Source organism: Uloborus diversus, chromosome 7 (assembly GCF_026930045.1).
Source record: "Uloborus diversus isolate 005 chromosome 7, Udiv.v.3.1, whole genome shotgun sequence".
Taxonomy (NCBI): domain Eukaryota; kingdom Metazoa; phylum Arthropoda; class Arachnida; order Araneae; family Uloboridae; genus Uloborus; species Uloborus diversus.
In genome coordinates this window covers 148,889,559-148,908,537 of record NC_072737.1, presented here as the reverse complement: position 1 = coordinate 148,908,537, position 18,979 = coordinate 148,889,559, and the positions used below count along the sequence as shown (strand labels likewise).

Sequence of the window (18,979 nt, the reverse complement as noted above, 5' to 3'; positions counted from 1 at the left end):
ACAACCAACAATATACAAAACAATAAATTTTTGCCCAAAAATTGTACTTTGATCACATATTTAAAGAATTATTGTGCGAAACAGCTTAACAATCTAATATGATATTCACATTAAATGTGTTGGATATGCCTGATCAATGTCGATAGCCAAATTTCAGATATAAAAAGCCATTCTACAAAAAGTAAAAAGATTAACTGGTTACAAAAAAAGCAAACATCAATTTTTTAAGGTCCTAGTCTTTTATAACCCAGTAATATGTCCCTGCATGACATCAAAATGTAACGAAATGTCGCTCAATTTATTATTACTATTTATTTACCTATATCTTATGCAGAAATTTCCTCCAAACTTAGTTCAATTGTTCAGGTGTATTCTGTATCACATACACACATATATATACACACACACACATAATATACATAAACATTTAAAATTTTTAACCTTTTATTTTAGGATTTATGTTTAAAAAAGAAAATAGTCACCTTTTAATACCACCTAAAATTTTTTTTGCAAAATGCGCAATTATTAGGGGATTTACCCTGCCTTCGGAAAAATACCCAAAAAAATATTTACCTTCCCCCCCTACAGGGGAGCAAATGCAAATGAGCAAGGCAACAGAAAAGAATATTTTGCTTTTTTTTTTTTTTGCTTAATAATGTGAAAACTGTTTCTATATTTTTCATGTTATCACTTAAATATCAATAAAATAAATAACACGATAGTCTTAATAACTTCTCAGTTTATTTTTCCAAACATCCCTCATGCTTCCTTTTTTTTCATTTTGGATATGACTAACCTAGATTGTGATTTTGAAATCCTGAAGTTCATAATGAATTGCTTATACTTCTCCAATTATGACATTGAAAAGAAAGATTCTTTGGTTCACCATATGTTTCTTTCATGATTTCATCAAGTCTTTCAATAAAAAAATATTATAAACTGTGTATCTATCAGTTTTACCAATTATTTCACATTCAGATTTTTAAAAAAAATCCCATTCACTTTTTTGCAATTTTTGTAAAATACCCAGTTTTTGGGTATTTACCCAGGCCTTGGGTAAATACCCAGGTAAATACCCAAAAAATATTTACCTACCCGCTGGGTATTTACCCGATCCACATCACTACTCTTACATAAAACATCAATGTTTTGAAAACATCAACATCGATGTTGTACCTGTAGTACGCAATAACTACGCCATACCTGCCAACCTCCGAGAAAAAAAATCCGGAAGATTTTTTTATTTTTATCCACAAGATTTTAACGCAAAATAAAATCAAACAGGACCCCTTATCCTCTTTTCATTTAACAATATATTAGTTATGAATTTCAAATCAATTGAACTTACTTTCGTTTAGTAAATATTACTTTTATTGCTTTCTATAAAAGTTTAGGAATAACATTTGGTACTCATTTTAAAAAAAGAACAAAGCAAAAACAGCTCGAACTGAGAGAACGAGAAGATAATCGGCGCCGAAATTGTGCCCCTAGTCCCCTAGTTGCCAGGCGCGACGCTTGCTTTGATTGGATCCCGATGAAGTCATGCGCTGTATCGCTCCGTGACGTCATAATCTTGCCTCACTTCTTCTCGTGCCATTCTCCTACAGCAACCTTTCCTTGGATACTTGGCCTAAAACGCGGTGCCGCATTCCACAAAAGAATCGTTAGCGCCAAAATTGGCGAGATACTATTTTTTTCCTACAAAACATGAAAAATACGGAAGATTTTGCTCATAACCGGAAAAAACGGAAAAGGACATAAAAATCCGTAAAACTTCCGGGAAATCCGGAAGGCTTGGCAGGTATGCTACGCTATTTGTTCTTGTATTATTCACATAAGTCAAACGTTAATATAGCATATGTAACATTCAGCTGTGAAATCATATCAAAGGGCATATATACTGTTTGACCACAGATTGTATGGCCAGATAAGGAGACTCCATCTGAATGAGGGGAAAAATAAAAATTTGAATGAGACTCTGCTTAATTTAGAGGCTAACATACATCTACAAAATCTGACATCCCTGAAAACTAATAGATGCTTCCATTTCGGCGCGTAAACCGGATGTTTGCCTTTCCATACAATCCGTGGTTAGACAGTACACAAACACTTTTTTATGCATCATACATTATGTGTCCAAAAATACAATGCTTAATTTTTAATTACATGTAGTTTAAATTATCAAAAGATGTGACTTCAGGTGTGATTAGGAATTATGTTTTTCTAAATTAATTCTCTTTAAAAACTGAAAAGCATCTTGCTAATTTTTAGCATGCTAGAAAATATCTCTGCAGGTGTGAAATATTTCTAAGAAATAACAACATTATATCTTTTTTCATTCTATTAGTTTTCCATACAACCTGAAGATTTGTTTAAAATATAAACTTTTTGATTAATGACAAATGATGAAGCATGGGATCAGATTTAAAAAAATAAATAAATGAACTAATAAAATAAATAAATAAAACTTACATCAATTCCCCATTCTTTTGCTTTCTTTAAAATTGCTTTCCTCACAGTTTCTTCAGTAACGCCCCAGTGTGTAAGTGGCAAAACCGAATCTAAGGACTTGTTGCAAGGTAATGTTGGTTTGCAAGCTAGACCTTCAACACCTTGAACTAACTCTACAGGACCAGCAAATTTTTGTCTTGGCACACCACAAAGGCCCACTTCTCCACTGCTAAGCTTCTTAATACGGTAATGAAGAACACTGGAAAAAAAGTAGTTTTTTTTTCTAAATTAAGCAAAATTACATATTTCAGGCATTACCACACCAAAAAACTAAATAAATAATGTGATGTCAAATACCTTTTAACAAAAAATCAATGTAATTGAAATAAAATTTAAATTAGATGGCATAATAGTACTCTACAAAAATTGTAAAATAGGGAAGTACAAACAAACTGGCTAGTGCTTAATCAGATAAATAAAATGATTACTCAGAACTACACTACATTGCTAAGTGCAAAAGTTGTTCTGGAGCTGTGTCCAAAATGAGAAATTGCCGTTAAGTTTTGCTCCTCCATGTATGTAATTCAGATACAGCTTTTTCAACATTTTTCAAAAAAAAAAAAAAAAAAATCCAGTGACCATAAAACATTGCATTTAGGTGAAAACAGGTGACAAAGAACCACCTGGTGACCGTAACTGAATTTTGATAAAAAGTGCAGATAAAACTCTTGTACTTAGCACAGCAGTATAACATTATTTTACTGTAAAAATAATTAAATGTAAATAAATGTAACAAAATGAATTAACAGTTAAACTTGATTACAATAACATATTTTATATTAATAGAAAAGGGTGGGGTTATTTTCTCACAGTATGATTATTGTAAAAAATGGAAATAATTATAATAACAAATAATACATAATAATAATAACAACAACAAAATTATAACAGAACCTCCTGCAGGCTTGGGCGGGAGGGCCCCGCCCCCAACTTGCCCTTTGATTCTTAGAACATGCCCAACTGTTGTATCGGCACCCGGATTGCCTTTTTGTTCATGAACTGGCACCCTTTTGATTTAAGATTCTTATAAGGAAAAGGAAGGGAGCAAGTGTTCCCTCTCCTTGTTTTCCTACAATGTCTTTCTTCTAAGTAAAAATAGCGAATATTCGCCCCTCCCCCTATCCTTCCAACTTGTATCTGCTGTAAATTTATTTTTTACTTTAACTTAATTCCAGTCTATAATAATCTAAATCGCGATTATTTGCTGAAATAGTTATTTTTGCGCATAATTTGTGGACAGCTCGTTCTGATTTATCATTATGCATTATACGCACGGCCAGCAGTTTTTGGTCCGAAAAATAGGTTTGTATTTTTGCTCAATATACTTCATATTGTGTACAACTGAAAAAATAACATACTAAGAAATATCGAAAACTGAAAGCAGATGTTAAAAGATTGCTGCTGATTTACAGCAAAACGCTAATATTTCGCGTGACACGTGGCATCAAAGAAATGCAAAAATATGACAAAAAAAAAAAAGCATTCAGTGTATAAAAGTCAAATGGGGATTATTTTGGACATTTCAATTGAAAACAAATGACTTAACTATTGAAAATAAATACCAAGTGCTTTCAAACTGGCGCTGTTTATTGGTTCTTGTTTCCTTATGGTAGTGGTTAGTCCAAGAGCAATTATTATTTTTTTTGGATTCAAAAGTTACAGCTAGTAACAGCTGAAAGAAACAGCTATCATAATTTATTTAAAATGATTATAAACTATTCAATTATCCTAGAAAGTAATTCATGAATGTTTTGAAGTTTTTATTGTTGCAATAGTAAGATATTTGAACCCAGGAATAACAATATATATACTATGACTATATCCATAAATACTTTAAAGCGATAACATGCCTTTTAGTTTCGAAAAAATTAGGGATGCATCAGTTAGTGTTTTTGCCAGATACCGGACATCCTGCACCTCTTCATTTGTCGGATTCGGATATTCGGCTTTATAGTTGCTTTTAGTTAAACGGTGTGTTTACATATTCTTATATGCTTTCACACATCATTTCTTAAAAAACATATTATGATTGATTAGTTTTAATATTCACATTTATCTTAACAATAATTATTAAGTCATAATTAAATTGTAATTCGACTTGCATGACATAGAAAAATAGTAGAAACAAAATAACTTCATTATAAAGTAAAATATATTTTCTTGTTTCCAGTTTTGTAATGTAACAAAATTTTGCTTTTTAATTATTTTTATTAAGAACAATACACATGTAAAAATACACATGTTTCTAACATACAAGTAGAAAAAGAAAATATTAAAACAAGGCTATGTTCACTTTTTTTAAAAAAAATTAATGAACTCATACTTAAACAATTAACTTAAAATTTTATTTCAATCCCAGAAATCAATTTAATATTTTTTACTTTAGCTCCAAAAAATACAGGTTCGTATTCTTAAAAGATGTGAAATAGCATCCTAAATATCCTCTAATACATAATAGCCAATGATTGAGTAACACTCAGTGGCGTAGCTAGAGAGGGACAGAGGGGGTGGTCCGCTCTGGGCAGCACTTTTTTGGGGGCGGTAATTTCACACTTTTGATGCGAAAAAATTTAACACGTTTTTCCAATACGGAAATCATGCTTTTGATCTATAACTGGAGGTGGAGGCAAAAAAAAAAATGTCTTCGAACTGTAAGGTTTTTGTACGACTATGATAGTTAAATTACTCCAATACAAAACATGTGTTTTTCTTGCGGACATCTCAGCACTATTGTTTGTTTTTTTCTCTTCCTTCGTCTGAAGCTACAGACTGAGGGAGGTGGTAGTCTTAAGTCAAGGGATCATGTTTTGTCCTTTTTACTGTTAAGGTTCACTATTGCGAAAGAAACAATACGTTTCATAACGTTTCGATGTATGATGTATTTACCACTTGATTTTAAGAAAGTTCCTTGGAAACCATATTATTTAAAATTAAAAAAAATAACATTTTTTCTAGAGAAAAGTGACAAGAGTAAAAGGAGAGAGGTCTCAAATGGTGGCCGATTTCTTCTTGCTCATTTTTAAGATAGTATTATCTATTTCGACAATTGCTTTGATTAATCATTGATTACAAAATTTTCACTAAGAATGAATTTTATAAAAACGCTTATTCACAACTCGAATAATAATTGCTTGTGTTTCTGTTTTATATCAGCAAAATCCTATAAACAAATGAGTTAAATGAGTTTCAATGAGAAACTCATTTAGTCATTAATTTTAAAGAAAGGTTTTTAATCAGTAAAATTTTCTCTAGGCAAGCCTTTCACATTTACATCAAAAGTAATGATTTTTGATGCACTACGTTTTCCTCTCATGAATCACAGTGTGGTGAATCGAATGTAAAGGGTCTCTTTGTCTTATCGTTATCTATCAGTTAAAAATAAAATCATCCAAATTTGGTAATATAGCAGTACCGGATCTAGGGAAGGGAAAGGGGGTGAGTCGTGCTCGTACCCTGGTTAGGAACTTCTGAGTTCTTCAATATTAAGTGATTCGCTCAAGCACGAATCCAAAAGGGAGTTATAACTCCCTCTGAGAAACCAAACTGACCCTGAATTAGAGTTTCTAAAACTTTAAATTAGGAAACTTTCCCCGACCTTTAAGCTTCTTCCTACTGTCACAAAGCTTGAAATGTATTTTCAGGACTTTAATTTTGAAAAATTTCCAGAGGAGAGCCAGTTACCATCCCTTTCTCCCTTAACTTGGCTAAACATATCCCAAAACAGCGTCCTGAAGGACTACAATTTCAATCCTCCCCCTTTTTCGCTATCTAACGTTGCCAAAGAAAGCTTTAAAATGTGTTTTAAGGCCAGCGAGTTTCGACTCACCGAAAACAGCTTAAAATTGCGTTCTTAAACCCTCAAAAAATGTCACATTTTTCGGGTAGAGCAACTAACCTTCCTATCCCTTAACGTCACCTAACAGCCCAAAAGTGCAGTTTTAGGCCTTGAGTCTCAAAACATTTCCAATGGATAACACCAATTCAATCCCTTTACATCTCATCCTTTTAGCCTAATATTGAGTTTTTAAAACTTAAATACCAACAAATTCCTGAAGGGGGTCAAGCTCTGACACTTCCTGTAACGTGATTAACTATAGTCTAATACGTTTATTTAGGACATCAATCTTGAATTTCAAAATCCCCATCTCATCTAATGTCTCCATAGCATAAAGCAGTTGAAAGTTACATTTCAGAAAAATTCTAAGGTAGGGACCCCAAATGTGCACGAAATCATCTAACGTCATCACACAGTTGGCTCCAAATTTCGTTTTTATACATTTCTGAGGAAAGACCACAAACCTTTTTTTCGGTGATGAAGAGTTTAAAATGAGCAAGTTTCGAAAAAAGATTTTGGGTGGAAAACCCCCTTCGAACTCTCTTTTACAGCTTTGTTTGCCAAACAACAGCTAAAATCGCGTTTTGGGACATGATTTTCAAAAAGTTTCAAGGGGAGACGGGGAAACCATTTTACTTCACAACATTTTTGGAAACATTTGGGAACTGATGCCGTCAAATATAGCCTACAATTGCGTTTTTGAAACTTCAGAGAGCTTCCGAACGTTCCCTATTCTTTTTAACGCCATCAAAGATAGACTAGAATTGATTTCAAGTTTCAAAATATTTCGGGAGGCTTTGTTATTTCCCAGACTTTGTTGGAGTTAGGGGAGGCCCTTACACCACTAGATACAGCCTACAGTTCGTATTTTTCAGTTTAGTTGAAAAACTTTCCCTACAGTGCCCCCGAACCTTCCCCAGTACCTTCATGTATCCAAAAAAAGCCTAAAATTGCTTTTTTAACACTTCAATTTCGAAAAATTTGCTTGAAAAGTCCCGATCCTCTAATGTTACAAAAAAAAAAAAAAAAAAGTATAAAACTTATTTTTTTAATTTTGAAAAAAAAAAAAAAAATGGAGGGAGCTCCAAGTTTTTTTTCTATAAGTGTCACTCAAAATTACTTTAAATTCCAAATTTTGATTTAAGTTTTCGAATATTTTGGTGGGAATCTGAATTCCTTTTTTTTCTTCTGCAGGAAAAATACGAAGAAGAAAAGATAAGTGTATTTTCTTCTTTATTAAAATCTTATTAAATTACTTCTGGCTCTTTAATGTATTAACTATTTTCCACCAAAAGGGCAGCAAATTGAGGAATCACCCCGGGTGGCAGAAAGTGTAGCTACGCCACTGGTAACACTCCTGATGTTATCAACAATGAAATTCGCGCCATGGCATGATAATTTGATAATAGGTTTTGGTAACGTTTAACATGCAAGGAAAGGCTTTATTGTGACAAGGCTGAACTGTACCCTGTAATTTTACTGTTTTACTGGTAAGACTGTGACATTGTCACAGGGGTCAACAATGAATGCTATCTACTAGAGTTTAGGGTTACTCCACAGGAGTTAGGGTTAAAATGTCAACTATCAAAATATCACCAAACAGGCAATTGCTTTGTTCAAATGTAGATGCAAATTTCACCCGCCATACCTTGACGGACGATTTTTTAATATTACTAAGAGATATGCTAAACACTTCTCCTTTTTTTTTAAAACAAATTAGTAAACTCATACCTAAATAACCAATTTACAAATTTTCTTCAATTAAAAAAAGATACACAGTCTTAAAAGGACCAAATTAATACCTAAATATATCATTTAGAGTTATGATAAACAAGTTCACTTTTTAAAATACAGATTACTGAACTTATACCTTGATAATCACTTTGAAACTTCACTTTAAATCCAAAAAAAAAAGATAAAATTCTAAATAAATTAGCCTTAAATATAAATTCCAAAAAATACAGGTACATAGTTTTAAAAAGATGATAATTAACATCTTAAATGTAATATCAGGAGTTATGCCAAACAGATTACTTTTTTAAAATAAATTAGCTTAAACAGTTAACTTAAAATTTTATTTTATGATTCCCTAAAACAAAGTTACACATTCTATAAGGCAGTAAATTAACATCATAAATACATTATTAAGACTTTAGTTAAGCACATTCACTTTATAAAAAGAAAATTAACAAATTGAAATTTATACTTAAATAATCAACTTAAAATATTACTTTTAAGTCCAAAAAATAAGAGTCACACATTTTTAAGAGAAGCAAATTAACAACTTAAATACATCATTAAAAGTTATGCTAAACAAGTCCTCTTTTTTAAAAATAATTTGATAAACTTATAACTTAATAACCATCTTAAAATTTTACTATAATTCCATAAAATAAAGATATACATTCTTAAAAGAAGCAAATAAACACCTTAAACATAAATTCCAAAAAATGTACGTACATAGTCTTAAAAGATGCAAAATAACATCTCAAATATAGTGATCAGAGTTATGCTAAACACGTTCATTTTTTAAAAACATATTAATAAACCTACATTAAAAACCAATTTAAATTTTTACTTTAATTGCAAAACATTTAGGTACAGTGTTTAAATATGCAAATTAACATGTGAACTATTTTAAGAGTTATTTTAACCATGTTCACTTTTTTAAACAAATTAATAAACTTACATTGAAATAATCAACTTAAAATTTTACTTTCTTTCCAATAAGTACAGGTACACATTCTTAAAGGATACAAATTACAAACTTAAAATATATTATTAAGCATTATGCTGAACTACAGATAGAAATAGGTTGTAGAAAACTAGAAATTTTGGGGCAAGGAGGGGGAACGTTCTTCTTTTCATTTTTCTCCCTCCCCCCCCTCCGAAAGGGGTTTGTTTTCACCCAGAAAATGTCAAAATTGGAAATTTTCTTGCATAAAATGTTGTGGTTGTTTTGGTTCCCTTGCACACATAAATACTTACGGATATTGAGACAAAGTGAAGTCAAAATTTGTTTAAACGCAATTAAAAGGAAACTTATTTTGAAATTTGAGTGATTTATTTTTTTGCGAAAACAATTGTTCCTTCTCTTTATACAAAGAAGTAAAAAGTGATCCTTTTTATGTCTTCCGAGTAGTGTAAATTTTAAATCTGGAAGAATTTTCTGGATAGTGCAAGTTTTTAGTAATCCAAGGTCAGGTGAGCCCCAGTTACCTCTGATTTTCGAGACTCCACTGTAGAGCATTAATACTTACATACAAGCTTTACTTGATATTATAAAGAACTGTCCCAAAACATTTAAATATAAAGATAGTAGCGAATCATTGCAATAGTAACTATGCATAAGAAAATAAGTATTTGAGAAAAATCATGGACAACTTTGAAAAGTTTTCACAAAATTCATGCAAAAAAAAAGTCAGTATTATTATTTTATGGATATTTTTATGCTTTTTTTTTTGAGTAAGTCGGCGAGCAAAACTCTCTGGACACCGAAATTTTTCTGCTGGCCGGTACCAGTCTAACAGACAATCGGTTAAGAATCAATGTTTTCTGTATCAAGAAGCAAATCTAACCTGGCAGCGAACGCTACGCAGATCCTAATCACAGCACTACAATACAGGTGGGTTAGGTTTGCCCCCAGTATAGAAGAACAGTTTAGTCAAGATTGGATAGTTTATTAATTTTATGTTACTTATTATTAAGGCAACAAATGTTGAAAAGTAAAAATACTGCATTTATTCTTGTCAGAGAAGTACAAAAACGAAAAATAAAAGAACTCAATAAATAAAATAATTTGAAAATTGCATTTTAATAATTAGGTGATGGTCAATTTACATAGCTACCGAATAGTTATGATCATCATAACAACTTAAAGTAAATAATAATAAATTCAAAAAAAAAAAAAAAAAATCATTTGAATTTTGAGCTCTTGAATTCAAATTATGATTTTCGTAAACACAAATTGCGATATAGGACCTGACTAGTTTTGTTGTTTAAATTCATCTATATTGGTGATTTTCCTGAAAAAATGCAATTTTACATTTAAAAAAAAAACTTTTTTAATGCAAAGTTTGCTTGAGTTAAGTCCTGGAAAAAGTATGAATAAAATCAAACAGCAGACGACTTGAAACTATGACAGCAAAAATTTCGCTCTCTAAATATTGAAAACAATTGTTGTCATGGCAATATCAACTTTGGTTAAGCGAGGGCAATAAGCAATTTGTCATTACTCCATTAAAAAAAAAATGCTGTAATCTTTACAAGTTCTTCTTAATCTTTTTTGCCACATGTGATCCATGAGAATTTGTAGCTCTATTTTTATGCAATATTTTAACTTTTTTTTTTTTTTTTGAAGCTGAAGAAAATCATACTTAATTTGGAAATTGTGAGAAAGTCAAAATGTGTGGAATAAGCTTCCATGTCCAGTACGAAGTTGAAGGCAGACTAATTTCGTTTTAGAAGCAGAATTAAAGAAGGAGACATGAAAAGTTATTACATCATCTCAAATATTTAACAAAAATTTAAAATTTTCAATTAAACTCCCTCATATACACCGGATATCCCCCACATCCAACACCGAATAACCACTAAAACAGTACCGGATAACCAGCCGCAAATCCTGTCTGGAGGGAAGCGGCCAGACCGGATTGCCGGATACCGGATAGTAAAAAAAGCAGCCAGAAATGCCGGATACCCGATAGCTACCAGATATTCGGTGCATCCCAAGAAAAAATGCCCTTTTCTCAAAAGAGTGCCCTTTTTCAAAAAACAGCACCCTGCCCTTTTTTAATCCTGGGGGAAGCTCTGATAAAAAAAATATATTTTAAAATATCATATAAGATTTTTTCTTAGCATATTGTTACCTCAGAGCAACAGTAGGATATCTTAGTGTTTTTAATGGGATTAGATGTCTTACTGTTGCTCTGAGGCGACGATAATGTACTTTCATATTTCATGCGAAAATCATAAACATTTGTCAAAATTTAGACAGTATTTAAAAAATTATCAAAATGTTTCAATGAATTATATGCTTACAAACTTTATTTAGAATTTAAAAATGCATACATTTTTAAAATGTATTTATTTGAAAACATATGATACTGCAAGAAGTTTTGGTTAAGTATAAATTAAATATTAAACCAAAACTGAAACCAAATATTAAATTAAAGCTCAAACTAAAGCAGACGCTATTTTCAATGCAATGTTTTGTTGTTTTATTGTAAGACTTAATATTTGAGATAGAAAAAATTTACAGCTTTTTATTTTTATTGAAAATTTAAAATATTCATAAATGCTGTTCTATGCATTACAACATTATATCTATTATTTTGTACCTATAAAAAAAACCTCCTAAATGAACTAATTTATTATTATTTTCTTAATTATTTTCATTTAAAATTTTCCTCATAGTGTTGGGAGTATAAACATGCATTTGTGGTATTTTGTTTAAAAAATGTTTTTTAAATGAGAAAAATCAATTAATCATTTATTATTGTTGTTCTGCATTTTTAATTTAGAACTTCCAACTAGCTGAAGAAAGGTGGATGAAATGATATTTTGTCCGGGACGGATTTTCCCAGAGTGAAAAAAACCAGGGAACTCTTTATAATAGCTTTTTATGTTTGGTATTTATCTGTAAAGGTATTTTTCAGGAAAAAAAAAAAAACGATTCCGAAGTAAGCAAAAGGGCAAAAAAATTACCTTTTCTGGAAACAGAGGGACAACACGTAATCTGAGTTACTCTCTCTAAGTAAGTACATGCCATCTCGACAACCGCGATCCCAGAGTATCCATTCAGCTGTCTCTCGAGATATACTGCCGTAATAGTACAGCATGGATTCCACCGGTACAGGCAAAACTGTGACTTCTATGGGAGCACTACTATCAGACATGTTGGTCACATCTTTGCAACAAAAACCAAGCAAGGAAGCCAAGCGAGAAACTGCATTATATCCCGTTTTAACCCTGAAGGAGAAAGAAAAAAAAAAGATTATTATTATTATTATTATTATTATTTTATTTATTTATTTATTTATTTTTTTTGCAGTAACTATTCACAGAAATAATAGACTAGATATAAACAAAGAAATACACCATTTGGCTTTGCCAATCATGTGTTTGATTTGGACATTAAATCCACACCAGCAGGTGCCAAATATTGGCTTTCTTTTTTTAATTGCAGAGAAAAACTGTTCTGGCAACCCTATTAGCATTGAAGAACAGTGGTTCCAAAACTAATGATCATTTCCATAAAAACACTAAGGTATTGATTTATTTCAGATGTTTGAAGAAGCACACTCCTTAGAAGAAAGAATAACCATTGGTTCCTGGAAACTGGATGGTAAAACATATGAAGAGGTGTATCATCCACATCAGTGAAATGTGGGGGAAAAAAAAAAAAAAAAACAGCAAAGGCAAATATCAGGCAACTTGTGAACAAATTCAGACAAATCAGTATTCTAGATATTGATGGTCATCCAGGATGTTTTGCATCCCCCACGCTACATGTTTGTCTGAAGTTATTCACAAGTATCCTGATTTTTGGCCTTGTTGGGTCCATTTTTAATTTTTCTAGCAATAGCCAACGCACCCAGTCTCAAGGAAACGGTGGTTATTCTTTCTTCTAAAGAGAGCATTTCTTCAAACATTTGCGAAAGAAGTCAATACCTTAATGTTTTCATGGAAATGTATTATAATTTTTGGAACACCTTGTATTAAAAACACAAAATAAAAGTGCTACATAACTGCTCAACATAGCAATTTTTTATGTAATATGCCAAAAAATACAAACAGAAATAGTTCTTAATCAATCATTTTTGCCATGTTTCATGAAATTTTTCGAAGCTAAACAGCTAAATTACTCAACATTTTCAAGATCTTTCAATTTGACAACAAAAACATCTATTGGAAATTTATGGATTACTATTTATATTAAAGCTTTAAAATTTTAAGTAGAATGCTAGTTTGTTGATAAATTACACCGAAAAACTATTTAGATTTTTTTTCTTTGATATTATTGCAAATAATATCTATTTTTAAATCTAGTTACAACCATTATTATTTTACTTAAAATATGTCTTATTCTTCTTAATTCTTCTAAATTCTTATAATTTTAGTTAATGAGGTGTCAGTTTGAAAACACATAATTAATTGCATTCAAAAACCTTAATGAAATTTAATAAACACACCAAAACTGAAATTTCTAAAACACATTTTTCAAGAAAAAAAAATTAAAATTAACAATAAGAAAATTATTTTACAGTAAGTATTGAAATAATAGAGGATAGATAGAGGATTAAAAAAAGAAGAAAAGTACTTGGAAATGATCCCCCTCCCTCCTTAAGACTGTATGAGCATAAATAAAACGACAAAACTGTCGACACTCAAAGGAGGAAAGCATAGATTAAAAAGCAAGGGTTAATACAGAAGATTTGAAAGTATTTATTAGTAAATTTCGATGTCCTATAAACTAAAGGTGTCACATATCATCACCTCAGAACAACACTAAGATATTTAATTCCAGGAATAATAGTAAGATATCCTACTGTTGCTCTGAGGCGATAATATGAGGCAGTGGATGAATGAAACAAACGGATGTAAGTGACAAAATAAAAAATTTGGAGATAACCAGTATAAACAGTAGATGAACCTCTTCCCTGTCTTAGGGCAAGAGATAGTACTAGAAGTCCTGGTAGTTGCTGCTATACAGCATGATTTAGAAAAACTTTTGAATGAAAGCCTACCAAGGATCTAATCTTTGAATAAGTTTTACTCAAAACTTGATTCAATTAATCATTACTTGATTCAAATTGGCACCAACAATTGCTTGCCATGGTGAGAGGGCCAATGATCTTTATTGGGGACTTATAAACTGACTAGGACCAGCCTATCTGGGCCCAGAGCCTGTTGCTGGTCGTTACATTTGTATTTGTAAATTGGTCAGTTCTGGTCAATTTTCTTATGCTTTTGTTTCAAAACTACCATTTTGGAAATTAATTTTTACATATCCATGTTCGATTTGGTAGTAAGAACTCATAATAAAATATTTCTTTGTGGTTGTAGTCTTGGAAAAAATAATAGGGGGACGCTGACAGATACAAACAGAAGTTAATGACAACAAAAAGAGGGGTAGTGTGAAAGCTACTGCAAAGTGGGGGGAGCTCCGTTCCCCCTCAACTACGGCAATGAATTCAACACAGGGCTGTAGTATTTAAACAAAAAACATGTAGCCAGCAAATAATTCTTGCATAGGTTTCTAGAGACAAAATTCTTTTAAGAGTTCTTCCTTTACAGATGAGAGGTGTAACGAGCAAGCAACATCTTTGAAACTCAAATTTCCGCACTATAAACTTCTCAAACTACCTTTAAATTGAAGTAACACTTTGTCCAAATGCAACACAAATTTTACAAGCAGTCTGACGCATTTATATTTTTCCTGAGGTAAAAAAATCTATTATGATGAAAATTCACCTCCTGGATTTATTACCGCACTGCATTTCCTTTCAAAGGTATTGGGTCTTTCAATATCTAGCACTGTATTAGAAAAATAATAGTGTAAGTTTTGCAACACAAAAACAGAAGCGAAAATTGTGCAACAAGCAGAAAAGACTGGATGTACAGATATGCAAAGTTGCTGATTTTATTAGCAGTAGATAAACTTTTAAAAACTAGATAACTTTTTAAAAACTGCAAAACTTTCCTTATGACTCAATAAAAACATTATATTAAAATCATACAGTCAACGCTCAACAACTCAAAGCCTTATAACATGAATATTCTTTTATTTTGAAGTTTTCATAGGGTCCCAAACTCTTGAGAAGGTTTTAGGAACTTCTCATAACTCCAACTACCAATAGCTTGAAGATTTTAGTCAGTCTCTTGGGAGTTCTAGTTATTGAGAGTTGATTTAATTGAGATGCTTTTTATAATTGTTTAATGTACCTCATCAATTATCTTGTCTAAAGTTGCAATTACTTGAACATATGTATGACATGCTAGAAAGACTAAAGAAAGTAAAGCAATCTTTAGAAAGCAAATGCTGAAAGTAAAGCGTTGAGACATTTAAGAAAAACTGCAGGAAGCTAGGCAGTTAGAATGTTTAAAAGCATATTTTAATAAACAATGTTAATTCCTAATAGTTACTTTTACTAGCATTTTTTTACTATTAATTTTAACATTAATCGGATAATTAAAAATGTTTACAATGGAATGTTTCCATATTTTATACAGTAACTATGTTTATAAATATAGAACATATAAACTCATTGCAGAAAAAATAGAAAGTAAAGCAATAATGCAGGAATAAATGCAGTATAATTTACGTAAACAGATTTCAGTGCTTCTCCATAAAACTTACATCTTTGTGTTTTGGTTTATACTAGTCTTGACACAATCCTTAGCTTGTCCGTTATGAACCGTTTTCTAAAGGACATTTCATATAAATAAGTGGTGAGAAAAATAAACCATAAAAAAGAAAACAAATAAAATCATACAAAACTTTAAAATAATAAACTACAAGATAAAAAAGCAAGAATTTAAATCTGTTTGTATGGTCTTAAAATAAAATTTTAACCACAGAGATAAAGTAAAAGTATATTTTTGAGAATTCATTGACCCAAAGAAAAATAGTTGTCTGAAGAGAAGTTGTATATTCATTTGATAAAGAACACAAGGCCCAGCACAGACCTACGCCCCATTAATTTAAAAATATAAATCTGAAGCGTGCAACAACTTTTCAATTTCAATGACTTTTTCATTTCAGCACATTTTACAAGGATTCAAGTTAAGTTGGCAGTGCAACTTGTAAAGTAGCAAAGCAAACAGAATTTTTGATTTATCTATAGAATAGCCTAGAAAAACTATAAGGAAGTTCTTTCACTGCACACATGTTTCGTAAGACTCAATTGGTGTACGCTGTTCAGATTTGGCCATTGATTGAAAGAAAAATTTTAACATTGCAGAAAGAGTTTAAAGGAGGGCTTCAAGGATAATATAAGTGTGTTTTCTGATTTATTGGGATGTTAAATAAGTTCTTGCTGTTTTTTACAAGAAAATCAATGCTATCTTCTATCAAAAACATGATACTGAAAGAATTGTCTATCCCTAGTTTCCACCTTTCTGGCAGCATTTGAATCCCACATCAGGAAAGCGACACATCTTTTGAGGCTATCCAAAAGTCAATGCAATTTTTGTCATCTTCATAACAATGGAAATGCTGCTCAGCCAGGTCACAAGTCATCGACCAGAACAAGTGGTAGTTGGAAGGGGCAATATCCAGTGAATACAGCAGGTGGGGTAGGACTTCCCATTTTAAATGTTTACAAGTAGGTTTTTACCGATATTGCAAAATGTGGCAGAGCATTGACAGACTACAAAATAACTTTGTTGTGTCTCTGCTAGCATAGCAGCCATTTTTCCTTCAATGCTCGGCTATTGATAGTCTGTAGCTATCTCCTTTGATGGTTTCAGTTGGTTTAAGCAGCACAAACGTTTTCAGTGCGCCAGAGTGTTTTTTGTCTTCAAGATCAAAATCATTACTTTTTAAGCATCTAAATCAATCTCTGCAAGCAGTTTCAGACAGAGCATGAACGTCATAATTCTCAATAAGAATTCTGTAAGCTTCAACTGCAGATTTTATTATTATTATTATTATTTTTTTTTTTTTAATGAAATAATGTAGTAAAATTTTCCACTCTTTTTTTGGCACAAAATTTGACACATTTAAGCTGTGAAAATTAAAGTTGTTTGTACTTCCACAAAATAACAATGAATCTCAAGCTTGCTTATAGAACTTGTATATAGATGCATCACTATCACAAATTAATGTAATTAGTTTCGGAAATATCTATTCGGAAACAGCGAAAGCTTATTCCACTGCCCAAAAGAATATAATTTTGGACATTAAGGGATAATTTTTGGAATTCCCCAGCAGGATTGCTAGGGATGGCCTGCATCTGAGCTCTACGGGGGTCAAAATGGCTAGTGGTTTGGTTTTAGAGGATTCAGAATCAAAAAACTAAGTTGGAATGGGGGGCATGCTTTAAGGAGCAGAATTCAAATGGGTACTATTGGGATTTTAGTAGAAACGAAAATAGGGTGGCTAATAAGAGAAAAGATTTTAACAGTTGGGATTCAAATAATCGCGCAGCATTAAATAAAGGTAAGATGGGCTTACTTAAGGTTTTTTATACAAATGCTCGTAGTATTAGGAACAAGATGGAAGAATTGAAAAGCATAACAATAGACGAGAGGTTGGATATTATTGGAGTTACCGAGACATGGGCTACAGAAAGTGATGATGATTTATTATCTATTGCTGGGTATAATTTGTTTAGACAAGATGGAGTAGGTAAAAAAGGTGGTGGGGTTTTATTTTATGTCAGAGACACTTTAACTTGTAATGAATTGGTAATTAATTATAAACCTAATGAGATTGATATGATTTGGCTGGAGTTGATAAGCAATAAGGGCAATAAACTACGTTTAGGGAACATTTATAGGCCACCCAACTTAAGCCAGGGTCAAGATGAACAGATGTTTAGTATTAATAGTGACATTTCAAGCAAGGGGTCAGTCATTATAATGGGAGATTTTAATTTTCCAGAAATTGATTGGAATAATTTTTACCATAGTAATAGCAGAGAAGAGGAATTTTTGAAAGTAATTGGCGACTGTTTCTTAGAACAAATTGTAACTCAGGGTACTCGACAGGACGCGATTTTGGATCTAGTTTTTTGTGATATGGAAGGTTCTGTTCAGGGGTTATGTGTAAGGGAACACATTGGAGATAGTGACCGCAACAGTATTAGGTTTGGGATTAAATTTGATACGAACAAAGTAGAGAATTTTAGGTTTGTGCCCAATTTCAGAAATACTGATTTTGTGGCATTTAGGCAGAGTTTGAAAGCAGTTTTTTTCTTCTGGATTGGACAATAGCGATGTGAATCTTCAGTGGGCAAAGTTCAAGGAAAAGCTAGCGAAAACGGTTGGGGATCATGTTTCCTTTAGGAGAAAGGGTGTCAACACTAAAATTTGGCCAATGTGGTTCTCCAGGGAAACTAAAAAGACTCTAAATTAAAAGCAAGCTGCTTTTCATAAGTTTAGAGAAACTGGTCACAGTGCAGATAGGCTCCAATATTGTAAGGCAAGGCGTAAATTTAAGTATTTGGTACGGATTCAGAAAAGAGAGTTGGAGCAAAGACTGGCAGATAACATAAACAGAAATCCCAAGAGGTTTTTTGCATACACTAATTCGGGGAAAGTTCGAAATAGTCATATTGGGCCACTGGTTGATAAGCACGGAATTTTAATTCAGGACGATAGTGATATTGCTAATGTTCTTAATAACTTTTTTCGAGTGTTTTTAACGATAACTGTATCTCAACAGTTGACACCAACAAGACACAAGCTATAGTACAGCTTGAGGACTTTGTATTTTCCAGGGATGACATTTTACTTCATTTAAAAAAAATTAAGAGACTAAGGCTCCGGGTCCTGATAATATTTATCCAAAACTTTTAGTTGAATGTGCGTACGAATTAGCAGATGTAATCGTAAATATTTTCAATGCTTCTTATAACTCGGGGACAGTGCCAGAGGACTGGAAGCTGGCTAACATTACACCGCTCT

General features: G+C 31.8%; 1 protein-coding gene across 1 annotated transcript in view; it reads right to left on the bottom strand.

Annotated features, from left to right (window-relative positions):
• Positions 1–18,979, bottom strand: part of LOC129225967 (uncharacterized) — a 60,324-nt gene that overhangs the window by 32,661 nt on the left and 8,684 nt on the right. Inside the window, exons 3-4 of the mRNA XM_054860536.1 lie at positions 12,053–12,316; positions 2,473–2,710 (exon numbers count right to left, since the gene is read on the bottom strand). Coding sequence (XP_054716511.1) covers positions 2,473–2,710; positions 12,053–12,316 — 502 coding nt within the window. The remainder of the gene's footprint in view (positions 1–2,472; positions 2,711–12,052; positions 12,317–18,979) is intronic.